The sequence below is a fragment of the Gossypium hirsutum genome, chromosome A11, assembly GCF_007990345.1.
Source record: "Gossypium hirsutum isolate 1008001.06 chromosome A11, Gossypium_hirsutum_v2.1, whole genome shotgun sequence".
NCBI classification, from domain to species: Eukaryota; Viridiplantae; Streptophyta; class Magnoliopsida; order Malvales; family Malvaceae; genus Gossypium; species Gossypium hirsutum.
Window position 1 is genome coordinate 112,855,217 of NC_053434.1, and position 25,044 is coordinate 112,880,260.

At 34.4% G+C, this 25,044-nt stretch overlaps 1 protein-coding gene across 2 annotated transcripts; it reads left to right on the forward strand.

Moving 5' to 3' along the window:
- The first annotated feature begins 17,126 nt into the window (after positions 1-17,126).
- Positions 17,127-24,441, forward strand: LOC107887219 (uncharacterized). Of its 2 annotated transcripts, XR_005904474.1 has the most exons (9): positions 17,217-17,580; positions 17,657-17,723; positions 17,811-17,850; positions 18,008-18,140; positions 23,241-23,312; positions 23,430-23,504; positions 23,634-23,695; positions 23,784-23,938; positions 24,173-24,441. XR_005904474.1 is itself a non-coding variant. In XM_016811397.2 (8 exons), exons 1-8 carry the CDS (start codon positions 17,296-17,298, stop codon positions 23,848-23,850), a joined length of 801 nt encoding a protein of 266 aa, XP_016666886.1. In that variant the 5' UTR covers positions 17,127-17,295; the 3' UTR covers positions 23,851-24,164. The 2 variants fall into 2 exon arrangements, 1 of the variants encoding a protein (XP_016666886.1); XM_016811397.2 differs by lacking the exon at positions 24,173-24,441 and having other exon boundaries at positions 17,127-17,580; positions 23,784-24,164.
- The last annotated feature ends 603 nt before the right edge of the window (positions 24,442-25,044 follow it).

The window sequence follows — 25,044 nt, forward strand, 5'->3', positions numbered from 1 at the left end:
ATTATTGAAAAAGTTAATATGCAAGGAGATAATCTTGTTACAACACCTTTAGCCACTAATAATAATTCTTCCTGAAGATAGTGCATACCTTGATGATCCTAAAGAGTATCGTACAAATCTTGGTTGTTTTCATTATCTTGAACTTACAAAACCAGATATTGTTTTTGCTTGAATAAATTGACTCAATTTTCACATTGACCAATGGTAAATCATTGGGAAACAATTAAAAGGATAATTTGATATCTTTATGGTACTCTAGATCATGGTGTGTTTCTTCACCGATCTTTATGCATTTTTTAGATGTTGATTAGGTAGGTAATAAGATGGTCACACATCTACTATTGTGAACATTGTTTTTCTAGGAAAAGAATCCAATCTCTTAGAGCTCTAAAAAGTATGTTTTGTTGCTCGATCTTAATATAATCTAAGTATCATTCTTTAGTATCCACGGCAGCTAAGTTATGTTAGATTCAAAATCTACTTCAAGAGCTATCAATTTTGTCCTCTTTTCAAATTTTTATCTACTATGACAATTTTGATGCAACTTATTTGTGTACAATTCTCAAGTTCCATTCTCGAATGAAGCATGTTGCAGTGAATTATCATGTTGTGCGAATATTGGTCCAAGAATAGAAGTTCCGTGTTACTCATATATCTACTAAACATCAATTTATTGATTAGCTTACCAAGGCAGTTTCACGTTTCTATTTTGAACAATTGTGAGTCAAGATTGGTGTATCTAGGAGATCACAATCTCAGTATGGCATATTAGTAGAGTTTATCTTTATCTATTTGTAATACCCTTAACTTGTATCCATACCAGAACAGGGTTACGGAGTATTACCGGAATAAACAAATCAAATACAAACATTTCATATTCTTTAACTTTCATGTCAGATAATATTCATAAAGTCCCATATATTAGTCCTCAACGCCCAAAACATACATTAGAAACAAGTTAGGACTAAACCAGGTACTCAGAAAACTTTTCGTGAAATTCCAAAATTTTTCCTAGATGCAAAGTACACACACCCGTGTGGTTAGGTCGAGAAATGCCCGTGTCTCTGGCCATGTGGGTACTCGAAATAGGGCAAACGGCCATGTCCATACCCGTGTAACTCTCTGACTTAGGTTACACGGCCAAGTCACACGCCCGTGTGCTAGGCCATGTGTAGGTGCAGGGGTCACACAACCAAGCCACACGCGTTGTGCCAGGCCGTATGAAAAATCCTGAGCATTCTGTTTTGAAATTTTTAAGATATAGCGAACACACGGACAAGATACACACCCATGTGCTAGGCTGTGTGTTGCACACGGCTGAGACACATGCCCGTGTCTCTGCCCGTGTGAACAAAATAAGGCCATTTCCTAGCCATATTTCTCACCCCTTTATAGCTTCAACCTAAACACATCAAATAGCACATATATAATCCGTAACCATGCAACCAAAACAAGCCAAATACATTTCTTAAACATATTATATTACCTCATTCATCCAAGTATTCAACCTTACCAAATTGATCAATAATATATAACTCATTTATATTAACTATACCAAATCAAACCATACCTATTAGTTAATTATCATTTAAACATACCAAAACACATACCAATTACAAGCCATACTAATGGCTTGTTTCAATTATACATTTACATGCCATTATTGGCCAAATTTAGCTTATACATGTCATTATAACCTAAAATTTAATTTATTTTTTATACCGAAACGAGCTATTGGATAAATTGGTAGTATGAGATATCTTCACCAAGCTTCCAACCCAACGAGCTTCCGAAGTACTATAAAACAGGAGAAATAAAACAGAGTAAACATTTAATGCTTAGTAATTAATGTATATTTATATTCAATTCAATTAATGTATATTTACATTTGCCAAACATTTAATGCTTAGTATAAAACATTTAATGCTTAGTAATTAATGCTTAGTAATGACGGATCATATTCAATTCAATTCAATTCACATCCTAGGAAAAATTACCATTTTGGCCTTATACTTTTAATTAATGACGATTTCATCCCTAGGCTTGGAAAATAAAATTCATGCAATCTAATCCTTATTCTAATCCTAGCTGATTTTTACATATAACATTTGCAGCCCATTTAATTCATAAAATTTAAAATTTTTCCATATTTTTACATCTTTACAATTTAGTCTCTAAATCACAATTTCATCAAAATTCATTTTACAAAAGTTGTTTATCTATCAACAACCTTTCATTTTCTACCATAAATTTCATAACTAATGCATATTCATCATTGAAAAAACCCTAGTAATTTGATAACTTTACAAATTAATCCCCGAGATATCTAAATTAAGCTATTACGATCTCGGAAACATAAAAATCATTAAAAACGAGACAATGATGTTTTCCCAATTAAGCCAAGTAAGCTTGCTTGAGTTCTCTTCTCTTAGCTAGGGTTCCCATAAAAAAATTTGGGAAAGATGATAGTTTCATTAGTTAATTAACTTATCATCTTTTATTATTTCAACTTTCCAATTTAGTCCTTTTCTTTATCAAATTTTCTATGGATAAATCATCATACTTACTTCTCTTAACGGTCTATTTTTCGTATAAGAACCTCTAATTTTGAATTCCAAAGCTATTTGATCCCTTTAGCTACTAGAATTCAACTTTTGCATTTTATGCAATTTGGTCTTTTACATTTAATTAAACATGAAATCGGTAAAATTTTCTTAATGTAATTTTTATACGATATTCCTATCATACGATAGACCAATAAAAATTTTAAAATAATTTTTCTTACGGGCTTGGATTTGTGGTCCCGAAACTACTGTTTTAATTTCACTAAAAACGGGTTGTTACAACTCTTCCTGTTAAAGAATTTTCGTCCTCGAAAATCTTACCAATAAAGAGGTTCTGATATTGTTTTCTCATTGTTTCCTCCGATTCCCAGGTAGCTTTTTCTATGCCGTGTCGTTGCCAAAGAACCTTTACTAAAGCTACCTTTTTTATTTCTTACCTCTTTCGTCTCACGTGCCAAAATTTTGATCGGTTCCTCATATAAGTCATGCCAGGCTGAATCTCAACTTTTGTCAGATAAATAACATGTGAAGGATCTAATTGATACTATCACAACATAAACACATGAAAAGCATTATGAATTCTGTCAAGCTCTAGTGGTAATGCTAACCAGTACGCAACAGGTCTGATTTTTTTAGTAATTTCATATGGTCCAATGAACCGTGGGCTAAGTTTTTCTTTACGACCAACCTAAGAACTTTCTTCCAATGCGATACTTTCAAGAATACCTTGTCACCAACTTGAAATTCTATCTCTTTTTATTTAAGATCAGCATAAGATTTTTAATGATCAGAAGCTGCTTTCAAGCTATCCTGAATCACTTTCAACTTTTCTTTATTCTTACGGATCAAATCAATTCCGTGTATCTTTTTCTCATTGAACTTAGTCCAATAAAATGGAGTTCTAAATTTACGACCATACAAATCCTCGTATGGTGCCATTTTAATGCTGGAATAATAGTTGTTATTATATGCAAATTCAACTAAAGACAGATACTTTTCCTAGTTACCTTCGAATTCTAGCACGCAGCACTGAAGCATATCTTCTAGAATCTGTATCACACGTTTGAATTGACCATCAGTCTGAGAATGGAATACGATACTGAAATGTAATTGTATACCTAGAGCTTCTTGTAACTTATTCCAGAATCGAGATGTAAACTGAGGATCTCTATCAGAAATAATGGCAACTGGTACAGCATGTAATCTAACAATCTCAGAGACATATAAACTCAGCCAATCTATCTAGGGAGAAATGCATACATACCAAAATAAAGTGTGTCGGCTTCTTCAAACGATCGACGATTACCCAAATGGCATCTTTCTTTTTTGAAGATAGGGGTAACCCCGATACAAAGTCCATAATAACTCTTTCCTATTTCCACTCCGGTATCGTGACTGGTTGTAATAATCCTAAAGATGCCTGATGTTCAGCTTTGACTTGCTGACATATCAAACATATAGATACAAATTCAGAAATATCACATTTCATCCCCGACTACCAATACATCTTTTTTAAATCATTATACATTTTAATACTCCCTAGATGAATAGACATAGTACTACTGTGAGCTTCATGCAAAATTTTCTGTATAAGCTCCAAATTCTTCGGTACATAAACTCTACCTCTGAATAACAGATAGTCATCAGGTCCAATCTAAAATTCTGAATCAAAAGTCGATTCACATTGTACTCGTTTAACTTGTGACTCATTATCACTTTTTTTGAGCTCTACAGATCTACTGTAGAAATGTCAACTTAGCTTTTAACTCAGCTAAGATTGAACCATCATCTGAAAATGACAATAGGGTATTCATTGCTCGTAAGTCAGAGCATCTACCACCACATTTGCTTTTCCCAGATGATAATCAATAACCAAATCATAGTCTTTCAACAATTCAAGCCACATGCGATTTCTTAAATTTAAATCTTTTTGTGACATTAGATACTTAAAACTTTTATGATGTGTGAATATATGACATTTTTCAACAATCAAGTAATGTCGTCAAATTTTCAGAGCAAAGACAATAGTTGCTAATTCAAGATCATGTATCGGTTAATTCTTTTCATGCGGCTTTAGTTGTCTCGAAGTATAGGCTATTACTTTACCTTTTTGCATCAAAACACAGCCTAAGCCATTCAATGATGCAACACTGAATATTACAAATTCCTTACTCGATTCAGGCTAAACCAAAACGAGTGCTTCAGTCAACAGGACTTTCAATCGGTCAAAACTTTGTTGACATTTATCAGTCCATTCAAATTTCACATCTTTTTGCAACAACCGTGTCATCAGAGAAGTTATCATCAAAAATATTTTTACAAATCTTCAATAGTAATCGGCTAATCCAAGAAAACTTCTGACTTCAGACACGTTTTTTGGTGGTTTCCATTTAAAAATTGTTGAAATTTTATTCGGATCCACTTTAATGCCTTCAGCGAATACTATATGTCCAAGAAAACCAAGTTTTCGAAGCCAAAATTCACATTTTCTAAATTTGGCATACAATTGTTTCTCACGTAGAGCTTGCAAAATAATTTTTAAATGATCAGCATGTTTATTTTCATCTTGGGAATATACTAGGATATCATCAATGAATACCACCACAAATCTATCTAGATACGGTCTGAAAATCCTGTTCATCAGATCTATAAATACTGCATGTGCATTTGTCAAGCCAAACGACATCACAAGGAATTCATAATGCTTGTACCTGGTTCTAAAGGCTGTTTTTGGTACATCTGAGTCTTTCACTCGTAATTGATAGTAGCCAGAATGGAAATCAATATTTAAAAACACGGTAGCACTTTTTAACTGATCAAATAGATCATCAATACGAGGGAGTGAATACTTATTTTTAATTGTGACTTTGTTGAGTTAACGGTAGTCAATGCATAATCTCAATGGTCTGTCATTTTTCTTAACAAACAGAACTTGTGCACCACAAGGTGAGAAACTAGGTCGAGCAAAGCCTCTGTCAGTCAGTTCTTGCAACTACGCTTTTAACTCTTTTAATTCAGTAGGAGCCATTTTGTAGGGTGTTATAGATACCGATGTTGTTCCCGATACAAGATCTGTAGAAAATTCTACTTCTCTGGCCGGCGGTAACCTAGGTAACTGCTTTGAAAATACATCCAGATACTCACAGACTACTAGCACTAACTTAATCTTTGACTCAGATACTTTAGTATCCAACACATAAGCAAGATAAGCATCATAACCCTTTCTGACATATTTCTATGTTGACATGGCTGATATCACATTAGATAACCCATTCAAATTATCAGATTCAATACATATCATTTAACCATTCAAGCATTTCAACACAATATATTTTTGTTTGCAATTTAATATGGCCTCATACTGAATTAACCAATCCATACCTAAAATCACATCAAATTCATCAAATGGAAATAACATTAAATCAGCCGAAAAATAGAAACCTCGTATTATTAGTGGACAACTCCTACAAATTTTATCCACCATCACATACTGGCTCAGGGGGTTCGATACTTTAACCACGAATTCAGTGGACTCTTAGACACTAAATTTGTGCAAATGTATGAATGTGTCAAACCAGGATCAATTAAATCAATTATATCAACATCAAAAAGAGAAAAAGTACCAGTAATAACATCGGGTGCAGAGGCATCCTCACGTGCACGAATAGCATATGTTATTGTCGGTGTTCTTGCTTCAGATTTGACAGTTGAATTTTTTATCGTACCTCGACTACCACTGACATTGTCGAGATTACGAAGTGGTCTACCTCTTGTAGGGGAGTTGCTCAGCTTTGAAGTCTGTATAATATATTTCTCAGGCTTTTTCGGGCAGTCTCTGAGATAGTGGTCAAAAGAACCACATCTAAAACATGCTCCACTTCTCATGCGGCACTCACTAAAATGGAATTTATTACAGTGCTTGCACCTAGGTTTGGTGTTTCTTACACTGCCTACAATTGCTACAGACGTAGCTTGAGATCTCGAATTAGAGCGTTGAATCCTTCTGTCTCTCCCAGAAAACCCCGTAGAGGTGGCAGAACGGTCATGATATCTTTTTTATTTCTTTGAAACTGACTGTTATGACTTCCCCGTAAATATTTTACTTGTAGTTCTGGCTTCCATCTCAGCTTATTTCTTTACTTTACTAAGCTCTTCGGCTTTGTATGCCCGGTCAACTAGTGCAACAAATTCTTTTAGCTCAAGAATCCCAGCTAGCAATTTTATATCTTCATTTAAACCCTCTTCAAACAGCTTACACATAGCAATTTCACTCGGGACACATTCTCTGGCATATTTACTCAGTTTGACAAACTCTCTTTCATACCCAGATACAGTCATATTCTCCTTTTTAAGCACTAAACATTCCTTCTATTTCTGATCCAGGAATCTCTGACTGATATACTTCTTTTTGAATTCAGTTTGAAAAAATTCTCATGTAACCCTTTCTTTTGGTACAACAAAAATCAAGGTATTCCACCATTGATAAGCCAAATCTTTTAACAGAAATACAACACGTTTCAGACATTTGACCACTATGTAAGATAATTCATCCAGAACCTTGATAGTATTTTCCAAACAGAATTCAGACCATTCAGGATCATCTTCAGCTATAACTCTGAATTCTTTTGCCCCATATTTACGGATTTTATCAATAGGAGGCTTACCAGTTCTAATAAGTTCTATACCTTGAAGCGTTTCGGGAATCGGTGGATGAATAGGAGGGGGAGGTTGTTGTACAGTTGGATCTATTCTTAAAAATTCTGTAAACCACTCATTCATCATTTGTAAGAAGGCTTCTTTTACCTCTCCTCCTTGGCCTTCAGATACGGGCCTTCTACTACTAGATGCTACCATTTGTACTGTAGCTTGAGCATTGCTCTCAGCTTCTTCGTATTCAACTCGATTGGATGACATTACTATATGAAAAATATGTTTAAAATGGTCAGGAGATATCACACTATCAGAGGTTACATAATGGCATGTATAGCTATACTCGTATACGCTACGTTAGTCTGAGAATCAGCTAAACTGTAGCTATGACACCAATAAATATAACATCCCTAACCTGTATCTGTCGCCAAAACAGGGTTACCGAGCATTACCAAAATAAATAGATCAAATACAGACATTTCATATTCTTTAACATTCATGTCAAATAATATTCATAAAGTCTCATATATGAGCCCTAGAGGCCCAAAACATACATTAGAAACAAATCGGGACTAAACTGGGTACTCAAAAAAATTTTCGTGAAATTTTAAAATTTTTCCTAGATGCAGGGTACACAAGCCCGTGTAGTTAAGCCGTGTGGGTATTCGAAATGGGACACACGACCATGTCCTAACTCGTGTCCATACCTCTGTAACTCTCTGACTTAGGTCACACGGCCAAGTCACACGCCCATGTGCTAGGCCATGTGTAGGTGCAGGGGTCACATGGCCAAGCCACAAGCCCGTGTGCCAAACCATATGAAAAATCCTGAGCATTTTGTTTTAAAATTTTTAAGATGCAAGGGACACACGGCCAAGACACACGACTATGTGCTAGACCGTGTGTCACACACGACTGAGACACACGCTCGTGTCTCTGCCCGTATGGACAAAATAAGGACATTTCCTAGCCATATTTCTCGCCCCTTTTTAGCTTCAACCTAAACATATCAAATAGCACATATATAAGCTATAACCAAGCAATCAAAACAAGCCAAATACATGTCTTAAACATATTATATTACCTCATTCATCCAAGTATTCAATCTTATCAAACTGATCAATAATATGTAACTCATTTGTATTAACTATACCAAATCAAACCATGCCTATTAGTTAGCTATCATGTAAACATACCAAAACACATATAAATTACAAGCCATACTAATGGCTTGTTTCAATTATACATTTACATGCCATCATTGGCCAAATTTAGCTTATACTTGTCATTATAACTTAAAACTTAATTTAATTTTTATACCAAAATAAGCTGTTGGATAAATTAATAGTGTGAGATATCTCCACCAAGCTTCCAAACCAACAAGCTTCCGAAGTACTATAAAACAGGAGAAATAAAACAGAGTAAGCATTTAATGCTTAGTAAGTTTGTATAACAGGAAATGAACTTACCATTCATTTACATTTTAAGGTAAGCATACAAAAATTGCATTCAAGCAATTTGGCTTCATCAAACATGTTAGTCATGTATTTCGTGTGAATATCAAGAGTCAGGGATGAGCTCATCAAATATTAAATTTCCATGTGTTTTCAGGTGTATACAGGTAGTATCTCATTTAGAATTCATCTTATCAGAACTTTGTCCATTGAACCATTTGAATATCAATGGATACACGGTAATACTGTAACATCCTGAAATAAGGCCTAGTCAGAATAGTGGTTACAAGACCACAAATCTAAAGTAGAAATATTTATTTTATGACTATTTTAGAGTCCATGATATGTTTGAGTGATTGTGTGCAAATTGTGTTAAGTAAATTTTATTGATAAAGTGCCCAATTTTATTATTGGGATTAAATAGCATTAATTGCAAAATATGAGTTCTAGAATATAAGTACTTGTTTGAAATGGGGGTTTAAACTAGAGATGTTTAAATGGAAAATAGAACATCAAATTTTGGTATGGACAAAACTAAACATGGAAGGGTAAATTGAAGGGTTAGCAACAAGAGCATTTTGGTTATTTGGGTGTTTAAAGGCATAAAAGACAAAAAAAAAAGCCCAAAAATCTGCTCATCTTCTTCATATGGCTACCAAATTTACATGGCTCCATGGCTAGGGTTTCAAGCTTTTCAAAGCTCAATTGTAAGTGCATTTGAGCCCCGTTTTTAATGTTCTTCGTATTTTTGAGATCCTAAAAGCTTAACCTTTCTATTTCTACCATTTATTTGCATGAAAAATGAAGTTTAAAAAAATTGACCCATGCTGGATAATTGTGGATTTTGATGTTTAATGGTAGAATAAGGATGCTTGAGGTTAGGAGAATGATTTTTGTTAAGTGATTTTCGTTGAAAATGGTTAAAACGGGTTAATTAGTAAAGGTTGCTAATGTTTATAAAAGCATGAAATAGTGAGAATTTGAGGTTTCCATAGAAGAGAAAAATGTTCAGAATGTCTTAAATCTTATATAGAAATCTAATAAATTTCAATTTCTGAGCCTTGGGGTAAATTCGTAATTATGCAAAAGTTTAGGGGTAAAAATGTGATTTTTTCCAAAATATGTTTTAGGTCTGAAATGATTAGTGCATTAATCAAATGAGTGAATTTCATCATTTTAAATCAAGAAAATTGAGATTTGGGCTTAAATCGACAAAGTACGTGGTTGAAGACAAAAAGAGAATAATTAGCCAAAATTTCATTTGAGGTAAGTCCGTATGATTAAATGAGCATGATATTTATGCTATTGTTATTATACTTGAAAATCTATCTTGTCATGATTGTATTAAAGTTTATGTTGATGATATTGTATAGGAGAAAGTGATGTCAAATGTAAATGATATTTATGTGTTGATTGAATGCTTGGAGATTTGATGGAATATGATATTCAGTTGAAACGACTAAGTTGTATGTAAATAATACAATTACATTGTTATTATTATGTGCTGAATTGATAAAGCATGAAATGCTTGATTGTGGAAATGAGAATGCATAATGATAATTGAGATAGTAGAATTCCCTTTTGAACCATAGGGAATAAATTGGATATTCATGCCATGACGTATGGGTTATTGTGAGCTAGTGTAAGACCATGTCTGGGACATGGCATCGGCATTGAGACAAGTGCTAGTGTAAGACATGTCTGAGACATGCATCGGCCTCGAGATGTAAGCTAGTGTAAGACATGTCTGGGACATGCATCGGCTACGAGATGTGTCAGTGTAAAACCATGTTTGGGACATGGCATCGGCACAGATATGTGAGAGCTAGTGTAAGACCATCTCTGGGACATGGCATCAGTCTTGATTTCGATAGTCAGTGTAAGACTATGTCTGGGACATGGCATCGACTTGATGGATGAGCCAGTGTAAGACCATGTCTGGGACATGGCATCGACATTATACCCTATGTTTGAGGCTTAGTGAATATTCGATAGCTTTCTGAATGGTTCAATGATGAGAGTTATGGTTTAAGCTAAACGAGAAAGGTTATGACCATATTGTGAGTGGTACAGGTACTTACATGAAATTGATGAGATGTGAATTTAATTCATGTTATATGATTAGTAAGAAATGAAAATGAGCATGTTGAGTAACACAGGTATGTATGCCAAGCTCATGAGAAATGATTTCAGTTTATGATGCACCTTTAGTGAAGATGTAACTAGGTAATTCATGCTTATAAGAATTATTTTGTGATGACCTTGTGATTATAGGTCTATACTTATGATGTATGAATATGTAACCTTACCAACATGGTGAAAGTGAATTAATACGGTGTGATAAACTTAGTATCGTTAATTTACACTAAAATAGTTTTGGACAGCAGCCATAGTCCGACTTTTAAAATCCACCAAAAACTGTGGAATTTGAGTTATAGGCTTAATGAAATATAAAATTAAAGCCTAATTAGTCTAATTTCACATAGAAGAAATGGTGTAAGCAAAAGAGTTTCATATTATGAAATATTTAAATTGTTGTGACACTGAGTCAGAATGAATTCGAAATCCCCTATTCTTATTTGAGAAAATCATTTAAAATTGTAAAAAAATATTTATGAGTTATGATTTATATTTTATAATTCATAATGAGTCTATTTTCAAGAGAAACAGACAGGAATATCATCTGAATCTCCCATTATGAGATAATTAATTTTTAGTGAAGAAGGGTCAGAACTGTCAGATAGCGAAAAAGGGTAACTTTAAGGAATAAAATGTACTAATTGGCTAAACCAAAAATTTTAAAAATTTTATGGTAAAAATATACATGAGTCTAGTTTTAGGAAAATTAGTGGAACTTAATTTGGATTTCCGTAACTCTAGATATAAATAATTTAGTGACTGTGACTTGAGAAAACAGCTTGACTAGAACATGAGTAAAAATGCAAATAGGGTTGCATAACCATGAAAAGCAAGTTGATAAGTTACTTATTATTTTCATACGGTCTTACTAAGCTATAAAGCTTACTCCCTTCCTTTCCTTTCCTTTAGTGTTTTCAGGTTAGTTCGGAGTTGGAGATCATCGGAGGCAGCATCACACTATCAAGTCGCTACTTTTGGAAAAAATGAAGTATATATATTGGAAATTTTCAAGTGAGTGGCATGTATAGGGATCTAGTTGATTGACATGCATTATTTTGCTTTGGCCAAATGTGTTGGTTTATATTGAGTTATATGCATATGGCCATGAGATGTGGCTCATATTGATTATGGCTTGTAAGCCTAGTTATTTATGTTATGTCTAATGTTTATAATGTGATTATGTTTGTTTGTCATGCATGGTTAGTAATATGACATGTGTGTTAGATGTATGCTCTATGACCAATTGAGGTAGTCATAGCCATGTAGTAATTGCACTTTATATACACAACGTGATAATGATTGAACATGAGTGTTTGATGGACAAGTTGGTCACCATAGTATAATGGTGAAAATGGTCATCAAAATGACTAGCTTTATGAATGTGAAGTAAGGAACCTAAACTTGGTATTGCATGAGTAGATGCATTACTTGTAAGAGGACTTGTTAATGTTAAGGATATATCTTAATAAAGAGTGTTTAATCACTAAAATGATGCCATGAATTGCGATTTTGATGTGCATAAGGTTGTAAGAGATTATAGGCAACATAAAGGCTTGGAAAATAGCCTAAGTGTTGGCCACACGGGCTGAGACACGGCCGTGTATCTCAACCGTGTGAGGGACACGACCTAGAGACACGGGCGTGTGGCCCGGCCGTATGGTTCAATCTGTATGCTGACATCATAGTCAGAAAGTTACATGGCCTAAGGACACGGGTGTGCCTTTGGCACACAGGCGTATCCTTATGTCCACACGGGCGTATGACCCTATACCATGGGAAAATTTTCTAAGTTTTCCTGAAACTTCTCAAAGTTCTCAGTTTAGTCTCAAATCAATCCCAATATATGTTTTGGGCTTCGTAGACCCAAATAAGGGATGACATGCATGTGTTTAAAAAGTTTTGAATTAAAAGAAATTTTATGGCTCGGTTTTTGAATGTTTGTGAACGAGTAAGTCCGGTAATGCTTCGTACCTTGTCTCGGCGTAGGGCATGGATACGGGGTGTTACAAATACATATGAAGTGTATGAATCTATAATCTGTCAATTCATATTCGGGAGTGCTCATTAAAGCACATAACTGAGAAGCCCTCTCTAGAGCCATATAACAAGAAGCTCATGTGAGCCATGTAATGGGAAGCCTATCCAGGCTGTATAATAGGAAGCTCATAAGAGCCAATAATGGGTAGCTCTGAAGAGCCATTAATCGAGAAGCTCTAGATAGCCATATATCAGGAAGTTCAAGCGAGCTCTATCAGGAAAATCCAGAGAGCCATTAATTAGGAAGATCACAAAAAGCTTTTAATCGGGAAGCTCACGATGAGCCATATAACAGGACACTCATAAGAGCTGTGGTGTGTCTACAACACATGTAGAATTACAACCAATCAGAATGCTTCGAAGAGCTATTAACGGGGAGCTCGCAAGAACCATATAACGGGAAGCTCGAGAGGGCCAAATATCAAGATGCTCATGAGAGCTAATAACGGGATGCTCTTTTGAGCTGTAGTGTGTCTACAACATATGCAGGACCACAACCAATTAGGAAACCCTGTATCCAATCGAATTTCATGTGTTCAAACAAGATTTTATCCTTATCGATCCTTGTCGAAGATGTGAATACTTTCATACATGGTAATCATACATTTCACAATCATAACATTCAATTCAAAAATATAAATATACAATTTAGTTACACGAACTTACCTTGACAATGTTCGTGAACTTGTATGCTACTAATCCGTTACTTTTTCTTTACCTCGATCTAGCTCCATATTTGGTCTACCCGGATCTATACCAGTAAATTTAGCTCAATTTAATACAATTCATATTCAATTCAATTCAATTCACATCCTAAGTAAAATTACCATTTTGCCCCTATACTTTTTAATTAATGACAATTTTATCCCTAGGCTCGGAAAATAAAAATCATGCAATTTAATCCTTATTCCAATCCTAGCCAATTTTTACATAACATTTTCATCCCCTGTAATTCATAAAATTTAGAAATTTTCCATGAATTTTACATCTTTACAATTTAGTCCCTAAATCACAATTTCATCAAAATTCACTTTACAAAAGTTGTTTATCTATCAACAACCTTTTATTTTCTACCATAAATTTCATAATTCATGCATATTCATCCTTGGCAAAACCCTATTACTTTAATAACTTTACAAATTAATCCCCGAGATAGCTAAATTAAGCTATTACGATCTCGAAAACATAAAAATCATTAAAAACAAGACAAGGATGCTTACCCAATTAAGCCAAGTAAGCTTGCTTGATTTCTCTTCTCTTAGCTAGGGTTTCCATAAAAAAACTTGGGAAAGATGATGAAAAAGATGATATTTTCATTATTTAATTAACTTATCATCTTTTATTATTTCAACTTTCCAATTTAGTCTTTTTCCTTATCAAATTTTCATGGATGAATCATCATAATTACTTCTCTTAATGGTTTATTTTCCATATAAGGACCTCTAATTTTGAATTCCATAGCTATTTGATCCCTTTAGCTACTAGAATTCAACTTCTGCATTTTATGCAAATTGGTCTTTTCCATTTAATTAAAAATGAAATCGGTAAAATTTTCTTAACGTGATTTTTATACGATATTCCTATCATACGATAGACCAATAAAAATTTTAAAATAATTTTTCTTACGGACTCGAATTTGCAGTCCCGAAACTACTATTCTAATTTAACTAAAAACGGGTTGTTACACTCTTTCACTTTGATTTTTTTTTATCTTTTTTATCTTTTATCTTAGAATTTTCTAATTTAATGTATTTACTTAATGTATAAATACCATTGCAATATCATTAATGTTTGATGAGTTTTTACCCCTTTAATAAACTCTTTCACCAACAACATCTTAATTAGAAGTGTTCGTAGGCCGGACTGAAATCTGATTTCAAAAATTTTGCATCACCTTAAAATTTTATATATTTTAATAATTAAATTTAAAAAATGAAATTTAAATTCGAACCAAAACGAACCGAATCAACAAAAATTATCCAAATCGGCCCAAGTCGGCAGAACAAGCCACCCAACCTTGAACAGCTATAATCTTGATTTAGTTACAAGACATTTGTAGTGGTGTCATATGTGAAATTGGATACATATGCTATATGCATTATAATACAAAGCTGCAAAGCCTAAAAAATTTGGAAGCAAAAATCAATTTTAGTTCATCCTTGGTCCCTTCATGCAAGCTATTCTGCTGGCAAGTAACCAACTGGCTTTGTCTTTGATTTTCATATACCAAAGAATTAGAAAATAATAAAATATATTTGGTGGCCTAAAATTATGGTGCCGTCGTTGATTCCCTTAAAGTGGAGGCTGGCGGTGGATGACTACTATCTTAGCTCATATATCTGGTTCATGTTACATGCATCTACGTCAATATTTTTAATCAAGTTGGTTCCCTTTACTTGTTATTATTTAGACCAATGATTTGACATTGAATGTCAACTGAGGGACATGTTCCATTTTCGTCGGCCGTAAGTCCTTAAGGCATATGGTCCATCTTTATCAACAACAAATTCCACACAATATCAATTCAAATTTGGGCTGGTTTTATATAATCTAAGAGAAGATTGTTTCTAAGACACAACCATGATTTCATTGAAAATATTTGTATAAAAATTTATGTTAAAATCAAATAAAGCTTTGATTGATTCATTGATTGTGGATTTACATTGGGTTTTAACTGTTAGGTTTTATATAAAATATAAAAAATACAAAAATACCTTTATAATAATTGTTACTTTTTAAATAGGAGGGTTTTGTGTTCGATTAAATATTAACTTGGTTGGAGCCAGTGTTGAGACGCATTTATCCTCATAGTTAAAAGTTAGAAAGGGTTACGAGTAGTTCTAAGTATTGTATCAACTTAGAAACTTTCAGATATTTTCACAATTGAATTAGATGTTCAAATAAAAAAATAGAATGGTTTTGTAATTATTTTGATATTTTTAAAATTAATAATTTAACTTAAATCTATTTAATTTTATAATTTTATCCTAATTATTGTATTTTTTATGCGATGCCTAAGACTGTCCATAACTCCTCCTCAACCCATAAATAGCACGATAATGCACTCCAACACCCTATATTAACAACAATACCTATATAAATCAAGTTAAAACTCAATCAACCTAACCATTAAAATTTACCCTATATAAAATACTTATACCTTCATCATCAAAGAATATATTGCATGGGAATAAAAACATCCAAAATTTTAAAATATAAAATAGTTACCGAGGTAGCAGATGTCAAGATTTAAACTTCACCTCCAAATAATTTCGCAATTTTGAAATTTAATTTTTTATTTTTAATTTCAATAATTTAACCATTTTATTTTTTACTTAATAATTGAATTCCATATGATAACATTCTTGTGGACTTCATTAAATTAGATTAAGTGATATTTTTAAAATGTTAAAAATAAATAAATAAAATTGTTACATCTACAGTTATAAAATTTTCGATTTTAAATATGAGATTGTAAGATTTTTTCACAATGGTTCAAAGTAATACACAACTTTCATAGAGTGAAGGCTTTTTTTTTTTTTGTCTTTAAAAATGCAACATAATTTAATGGAAGTTTTTTTTAATGTTATCAATTGATTAATAGTAAAATTAAAAAATTCTTAAAATTAGAGATGATAATGGAGTGGAACGAAGATAGATAATGTTAAATTTATTATCGCTCCACAATTAATATACTCTGCTCCACCACCCGCCTCACTTTAGTATGGATATATAATCTTGAAAATCACTATCACCTCTATATATGTTGGATGTATCTATTCCCGCCCCACCTTGCTCTGCTTCGCTTCAATTTAATTTTGCTACTTTTCTTTAATTTTTTCAATATTTTTAAAATCAAGTAAATATTTAAACATAATTCTTCAAAAAAAATATTTAAACATAAAATATATGATTTTTTCTATATTATTATTACATTTTGACCCTTTTAACAGTTTATATATACAATGATAAAATAATAATTTTATATAATGGAATAAGTCGGGGTAAAACAAGCAATTACTATAACATCTCCACATCCACTATCCAAAAGAAAGAATCCACACTACCCGTCTTGCATCCACTTTTCAAACAAAAATCCACTCCATTTAAAAGGGGTCAATTCAGAATTAACTGGTGGATTCAAATTTTGCCATTCCTACTTAAAATGAATAAATTCTTAAAATTAAAAAAAAAAAACTAAAGTTGAAGTATGGTAACTATACCTCTTGAGCCGAAGCCCAGAATCGCTTTATTTATTTTTCATGTTTAGCCCAACAATCTTAACTACTATTGGTCCATAGCCTAAAAGCAAATAATTTTTCAACCTTCCGTTACCTTTGGCGCCTTATCTGTCAATCCCCTTATAACCCACTAAGCTAAAACTCACTGCTTTCCATTTGAAAGTTTTGTTCTTTGCTACCAAATCTTAAAGCTTTTGCTTTTTAACATCCATGGCTTTAACTCTTAACTTAAAACCCACCATTTCTGTATCCTCTTCTTCATTTCATCACCATCCTTCTTCTTTCTCTCCCTTTTTTTCTCTCAAAACCCAGACCAAGCCTTTCTCTTTCACCACAAGAATCCATAATCTCCAATACCCATCTCTCAGTCTCACATTCTCCAGGAGGTTCTTCATTCTTCCTTCAGTTTCTGGAATCTGGGATGCTTTAACTGGCAATAACAATCCCAAAGATGCTGTAATTGCTATAAGACGTGGAATGTTACTATTTAGGCAGGTAAGCTGAATCTTTTCATTTGATTCTGTTTGGTATTTTTGTTGTATATGATTTGTAATGATTTTTTGTTTTAAAGGGTGATGTGCCAGGTTCTGTAGTGGAGTTTGACAAGGCAATTGAGTTAGATCCCCGACAAAAGGCATGTAAGTTCCTGAATTAAGATTGTCCCTTCATTTGTCTTTTAAAAATACCTTTCTGTAGTAATGTGGTTTTTACAATGTTTATTATAGATCTTTGGCAAAGGGGATTATCATTGTACTATCTTGATAGGTAAATAGTTCTATATCTTTTAATCTTTTGATGGTTAATTGAGTTGTAATTGAGCTTGATGGCATTGACAACTCAATTAAGCTTAGGTTCTTTCTTTAGGTTTTATTGCAAGAAGATCAATGATAATTCTCATACTTATGGTTTTGGTTCTCTTTAGGTTTGAAGAAGCTGCAGAGCAGTTTAGAATAGATGTTGCTGAGAACCCTAATGATACTGAGGAATCAATATGGTGCTTTCTCTGTGAAGCTCAATTATATGGAGTCGATGAGGCAAGGCAACGCTTTCTAGAGGTAAGTGATATAATAGATATGGCTAACAAGATAGTAAGTAAGCCAACATAGGCTCACCTTATAATGAATGACCTCTCTAATGAGTTGAGAATGTTTAAATACACAAGTGAGCAAGTTTGTTAGATAAAATGGCAGCAACAACCAAACAATGAAACACTAAGAGCATAAGCTCTTCAAACAGCAAGCAGAAAAACACAAAGCATCAAGAGCATAAGCTCTCGGTTGACAAGCAAAAGGAAAAAAAAATATGTTTGATTGAAACCGAATGATAATACCATTTTCATTTCATTTCAAAATATAGAGTTACAAAAGTGGAATGTTTACCTAACAATTTCCACTAAATTTGGCAACTTGCCAATTAATAATTAAAAAGATGAAAGCATTATAGCTATCATTATGAAAGCATATTAGCTATTATTATGAAACCAAGTTGCATATCAACTTGTTTCAATTATAGCTATCATTACAAATATTAAAAATAAACAAAATAAACAAAATAAACAAAATGCACCAAGTTGCTCCTTTGTTGCTTTACAGTCCATGTTCAACACTCCTCCTTGGACTGTAGGCAACAAACACCAATTGATTTCCTTAGAAATTCAAACCTGATTGTGCCAAGAGGCTTTGTCAAAATGTCAGCCAATTGATCTTGTGAGCTGCAATGTATTAGACTCACTTCTTTGGATTGGACAACTTCTCGAACAAAGTAAAACTTGAGCTTAAAATGTTTGGTTTTGCCATGAAAAACAGGATTTTTAGAGATGGCAACTGCTGACTGGTTATCCACCAAAATTTCAGTAGGCTCGAGCTGTTCTTCATTCAAATCACATAGCAACTTCCTAAGCCAAATGGCTTGATTCACTGCTGCAGCTGCTGCTATGTATTCGGCTTCAGCAGTAGACTGAGCAACAGTTTGTTGCTTCTTTGAACTCCAACTGAAAACTCCCGAACCAAGTGTAAAGAAGTAGCCTGAAGTACTTCTCATATCATCAACTGATCCACCCCAGTCACTATCTAAGTAGCCAGTTAATTTCAGCTCACTTCCTTTCTTGAACATTACACCAAACTTCAAAGTACCTTTGACATACCTGAGTATTCTCTTTGCTGCTTTCAAATGAGTTGTATTGCAACTGTGCATGAATCTAGACAGTAGACTAACTGAATGCATAAGGTCAGGTCTGGTTGCTGTCAAGTAAAGTAAACATCCAATCAGGCTTCTATACTCCTTTTCATCTACCTTTTCTTCATTTCCAAAGCTGCTTAGTTTCTCTCCCACAGCTAATGGTGTGCTCACTGGTTTGTTGTTTTCCATATGAAACTTAGTGAGAATTTTCAAGGCAAATGCATGCTGGCTAATAAAAATGCCTTGATCAGACTGGTCTACTTCCATACCAAGGAAGTAAGTCATGATTCCCAAGTCTGTCATGTCAAACATGTCTTGCATATTCTTCTTGAACTCCTGAATCAAATCGACCCTGCTTCCAGCCACTAATAGATCATCTACATATATTGAGACAATCAGCAAAGTCTCATCTTTGGACTTCTTTATAAACAAAGTTGGCTCACTCAAACTTTTCTCGAAATTGAGCTTAGACAGGTAAGCATCTATCCTGTCATACCAGGCTCGAGAAGCCTGTTTTAGTCCATAGAGTGCCTTCTTCAGCTTGTAAACCTTGTCCTCCTTTCCTTGGACTTTAAATCCATCAGGCTGTTCAACATAAATCTCCTCTTTAAGGAAGCCATTCAGGAAAGCTGACTTGACATCAAGCTGATAGACCTTCCACTGTTTCTGTGCAGCCAAAGCAAACAGGAGCTTTATGGTGTCCAGCCTTGCTACTGGAGCAAATGTCTCCTCAAAATCAATGCCAAACTGTTGATTGTACCCTTTCACCACAAGCCTTGCCTTGTGCTTGTTCAAAGAGCCATCAGCATTGAATTTGGTCCTGAAAACCCATTTGACACCTATGACCTTCTTCTGATCAGGTCTGTCTACCAGATCCCAAATGTCATTCTTATGGATCATGTCGATTTCAGCCTCCATAGCCTTCTTCCAGCTCCTGCTTCTTGCAGCTTCTTCATAGCTTGAAGGCTCAACAATGGCCACATTGCATCTTTGGTAGATATCAGCAATAGACCTGGTCCCTCTCACAGGAGTATCATCTACATTGGCATTACTGACTTCATTTTCTGCCAATTCCAGATTGTTGTCAATCTGCTCTTCTTCAAACTGACTTGTGTTAGAGCCATCTAGACTCCAAAGCCTTCCTTCATCGAATTTGACATCCCTGCTTACCAAAATCTTCTTGGTTGAAGGATCAAATACTCTGTAGCCCTTCTTGCAGCTACTGTAGCCAACAAATATACCAGGAACTGATCTCTTCTCAAGCTTGGTTCTTCTTTCTGCAGGGACAAGTACAAAACACATGCAACCAAACACTTTTAAATGGGAAACTGTTGGTTTAAGATCATACCATGCTTCAAAAGGATTTTTATCATTTAAAGCATGTGTTGGCAGCCTATTGAGCAGGTACACTGAGGTGTTGACACCTTCAGCCCAAAAAATGTTTGGAAGCTTGCTTTGAAACAACAAACACCTGGTCATGTTCATCACTGTTCTGTTCTTCCTTTCACATACTCCATTTTGCTGAGGAGTATACACTGTGGTCAATTGATGATGAATCTCAGCCTGCTCACATAGTTTCTGAAATCTTTCAGACAAGTATTCAGAACCATTGTCTGTCCTCAAGGCCTTAATCCTGTAGCCTTTTTGATTTTCTGCCAATGCCTTGAACTTTCCAAAAACTTCAAACACTTCTGACTTTTGTTTCATGAAATAAATCCAGCAAAATCTGGTCAGATCATCAATAAACAGTATAAAATACTTACTGCCATTCAGTGAAGGAGTCTTCATTGGTCCACAGACATCTGAGTGCACCAATTCAAGTCTTTCTCGAGCCCTCCATGCTTGGTTTACTGGAAAAGGCAACCTGGCCTGTTTACCAAGCTGACATACTTCACAAACAGACTCATTTGCATCAACCTTAATCATGTCCTCTGTCAAACTCATCTTGTGCAGCAAATTGAGTGACCTGAAATTGACATGGCCAAATCTTCTATGCCACAGATCAGCATTGTTAACTGAACTTGTATAGGCTCTTCTCTCAAGTTGGCTCACATCCAACATAAAACACCTATCTGCCATGGGTGCTGAAACAACTTCTCTACCAAGAATATCATTAATAATACAAGAATCATTCTTGAAAACTAGAGAGTAGCCTTTCTTAACCAGCTGACCTACACTAAGTAGATTTTGATCTATTTCAGGTACATAAAGCACATCTGAAATAACCTTGTTACCTGAACTAGTGTTGATCACAACATCACCTCTGCCTTTAGCTTCAATCAGATTCTCATTGCCTATTCTGACCTTTGAAGCAAAACTCCTGTCAAGATCCTTGAACAGGCTCTCATTTGATGCCATGTGATGTGAGCAGCCACTATCCACAAGCCAACTGCATTTGGATTTGCTTGTGGTTGTAGAACATGAGGCAGTGAAGACATGCTCCTCCTGAGCTTGAAGATCTTCAGCAGTCTTGGCTTGTACTGGCAGAGTTTGTGACTTTTCTTGATTTCTACAAATCTTTTCATGATGACCATACTGCTTGCAGCTCTTGCATTGGATGTCTGGTTTGTTCCAGCAATACTTCTCCAAATGGTTAGTCTTCTTGCAGTGAACGCATGGTGGAAACCTCCTTCTACCGACATCTTTCTTTGATCTTTCCCTCTTTTCAAACCAAGGCTTCTTAGCTTTCTGACTTGAGCTGGAGCCTTCTCTGACCTTTGCTTGAAAAGCACCTTCAGGACTTTCCTCCTGCCTACTTGCTCTTCTCTGCTCAAGTGCATAAAGTGAGTTAACCAACTCAGACAAAGAAATGGTTGTGAGATCTCTCGAGTCCTCCAATGAGGAGATTTTTGACTCAAACCTTTCAGGTAAGGTGGTAATAACCTTCTCAACAACCCTGCTGTCACTGAAATCTTCTCCAAGGAGTCTAATATTATTGACAGTAGCCATAATCCTATCAGAATATTGCTTGATAGTTTCTGACTCCTTCATCTTCAAATTTTCAAACTCCCTTCTAAGATTAATTACTTGTTGCTGCCTTGTCTTGTCTGATCCCATGAACTCCTCTTTCAGCTTGTCCCAAGCTTGTTTGGGTGAGTCACAGGCCATGATGCGAGTAAAAATTACATCAGACACTCCATTCTGTAGGCAGGCCATGGCTTTATGCTTCTTGGCTCGCTCCTCACCATGTTGCTTGATCTGAGCAATGGTTGGATTTGCTCTCAATGGTAGTGGCTCGACATCATTTTCAACTGCACTCCACAGATCAAGTGCTTGGAGGTAAGTTTTCATTTTAACTATCCAAATGTGGTAGTTTTCTCCAGCAAAAATTGGTAGTGGAGGAGGTGCAAAGCTCATGTTGCTGAAACTGATTTTGCAGAAGCAAAACTGACTTTGTTTTGAAAACTAAAACAAAACCACAAAGGTCCTCAAAGATAGGATGCTCTGATACCATTTGTTAGATAAAATGGCAGCAACAACCAAACAATGAAACACTAAGAGCATAAGCTCTTCAAACAGCAAGCAGAAAAACACAAAGCATCAAGAGCATAAGCTCTCGGTTGACAAGCAAAAGAAAAAAAAAATATGTTTGATTGAAACCGAATGATAATACCATTTTCATTTCATTTCAAAATATAGAGTTACAAAAGTGGAATGTTTACCTAACAATTTCCACTAAATTTGGCAACTTGCCAATTAATAATTAAAAAGATGAAAGCATTATAACTATCATTATGAAAGCATATTAGCTATTATTATGAAACCAAGTTGCATATCAACTTGTTTCAATTATAGCTATCATTACAAATATTAAAAATAAACAAAATAAACAAAATGCACCAAGTTGCTCTTTTGTTGCTTTACAGTCCATGTTCAACAAAGTTTGCTTTTTTTTTTATGAAGAACAGTTTTAACTTTGCATTTTAAGTGAGCTGACAACTACAAGTTGTCTTAATCTGGTTACTATCTAAATGTAGGTTGGAAGAGATCCACGGCCTGTCATGCAGGAAGCTTATAACTTGTTTAAAGATGGAGGTGATCCAGAAAAGGTATTGATTGAATTGAACACCCCTCCCTTGCAGTAATGTCCATGTAAACATGTATCCAAATATGCAGTTTGGTTTTACTTTAATGTTTCTGAATGAATAATTAATTTTGCTGTGTAGCTTGTTGCTGCTTTCACCAATGGACCACAGTACTTCTATGCTTCTTTATATGCAGGACTTTACTATGAATCTCAGGTTTGTTCTGGTCCTTCAGTTGTTACTACATCCATTAGCTTTGTAATGTATGTGTCACACTCGGTCAGGGTGAGCGATGGATGTATTTGATGTTTCTTGAATTGTTGTGTACTGCTTTTCACTTTGCAGAAGAAAGCAGATGCAGCCAAAGTTCATATACTTTCCGCATGCAACTCTCCTTATGGACAAAGGTTTGAACTAAGAATGTATTCACATTTAGGACCACTGCTACTAATAGCAATACAACATCATTACAAATTGCCCCTATTTCTTTTTCAGGTCTGATGACTACATGGCTTCCCTTGCCAAAGTTCACTGTCTTTGTCGAAATTGGACCTCTGAGTGAAGTTCCTCGCTCAAGCTTAGTAAAATGAATTTAAAAGCTGGTTTCAGAGAAAAAAGTTGAATAAATCACCGCAATAACACTCCATATGGTGAGTTGGAGTCTGAGATAACATGTGAATGTTGAATAGCTTATACACTATTATTTTAGACATTCTCAGCATGCAGTGTTCTTGAGTACCAAAGAAGAGAAATCTAGAAAAGAATGTAAACTGATGAACCCTTGTTAAGTTTCTGCAACTTGGTGTTGAATAGCGATTTGTTAAATTCTGACTCGTTAACGATCTGTATATCAATACAAGAAAAACTTGGTTTGTCTATTGCAGCTTCAGTTTTTGGCTCTAGCAACCACGAAAATTGGAAGAACGGATGCAAAGTTCGGGTCTAAACTCCATTATTGCTATACTTCAGGAAACTAATTTGCAGAAGCAAGGATTTGATTAAGCCTTAACCCAAACTTAAGATGCAAAGTTGTGATATTTTGAAGATTCTAAAATGTTTTTAGATTGTTTGTACCTCTAAATAGGCTCCAAGTTAGTGTACAATGGATAGTTGACAAAAGAGCAAGCTTTAACACCTGTTGACAGTGACAAAATAGTTCCTTTTTGAAGTTTCAAGTACAACTCTGGGTGATTTCACCTTTGTTTCTTAATCTAAAAAATACCCACTTGATGAATCCTTTAAAGGTAATTCATAAATTTGGAATTTTTCTATGTTTGAAAGTTTTCATAATGATAATAAGCTCTATAAAGTTGATAGAAATATTCAATGAAACAACCAATTGGTTGAGTATCTTGCAAATCCAGGTGACTTAGCCGTACACGACAAAAATGTAACTATAATTATCAATAAATTATCTCTTTTTTTTATTAATATTTTCTTGTTGGAATAAAGAATCAACTAAAACAAATTCTTGATAGATACCAATCAATTAATCAACTTGTTAAAAAAAAAAACACTAGTTTTAAGCATAAAAGGTATCTCAAATCTCAAACATGTGCCCCTTTTTAGCATATTCTTTTATTGGTAGCACATAGAAGAAAGGATATTCTTAAAAGCGATTCTATAACAGCATATGCCGTATTGAATTAGCACTTTATGAACGTAAAAGATAAAAATATGTCATGACATCATAATCCATTTCACTAAAATTAGCCCATAATTTAATTTGCTCAGGCTTCTAAGGTTATGTCTGTAA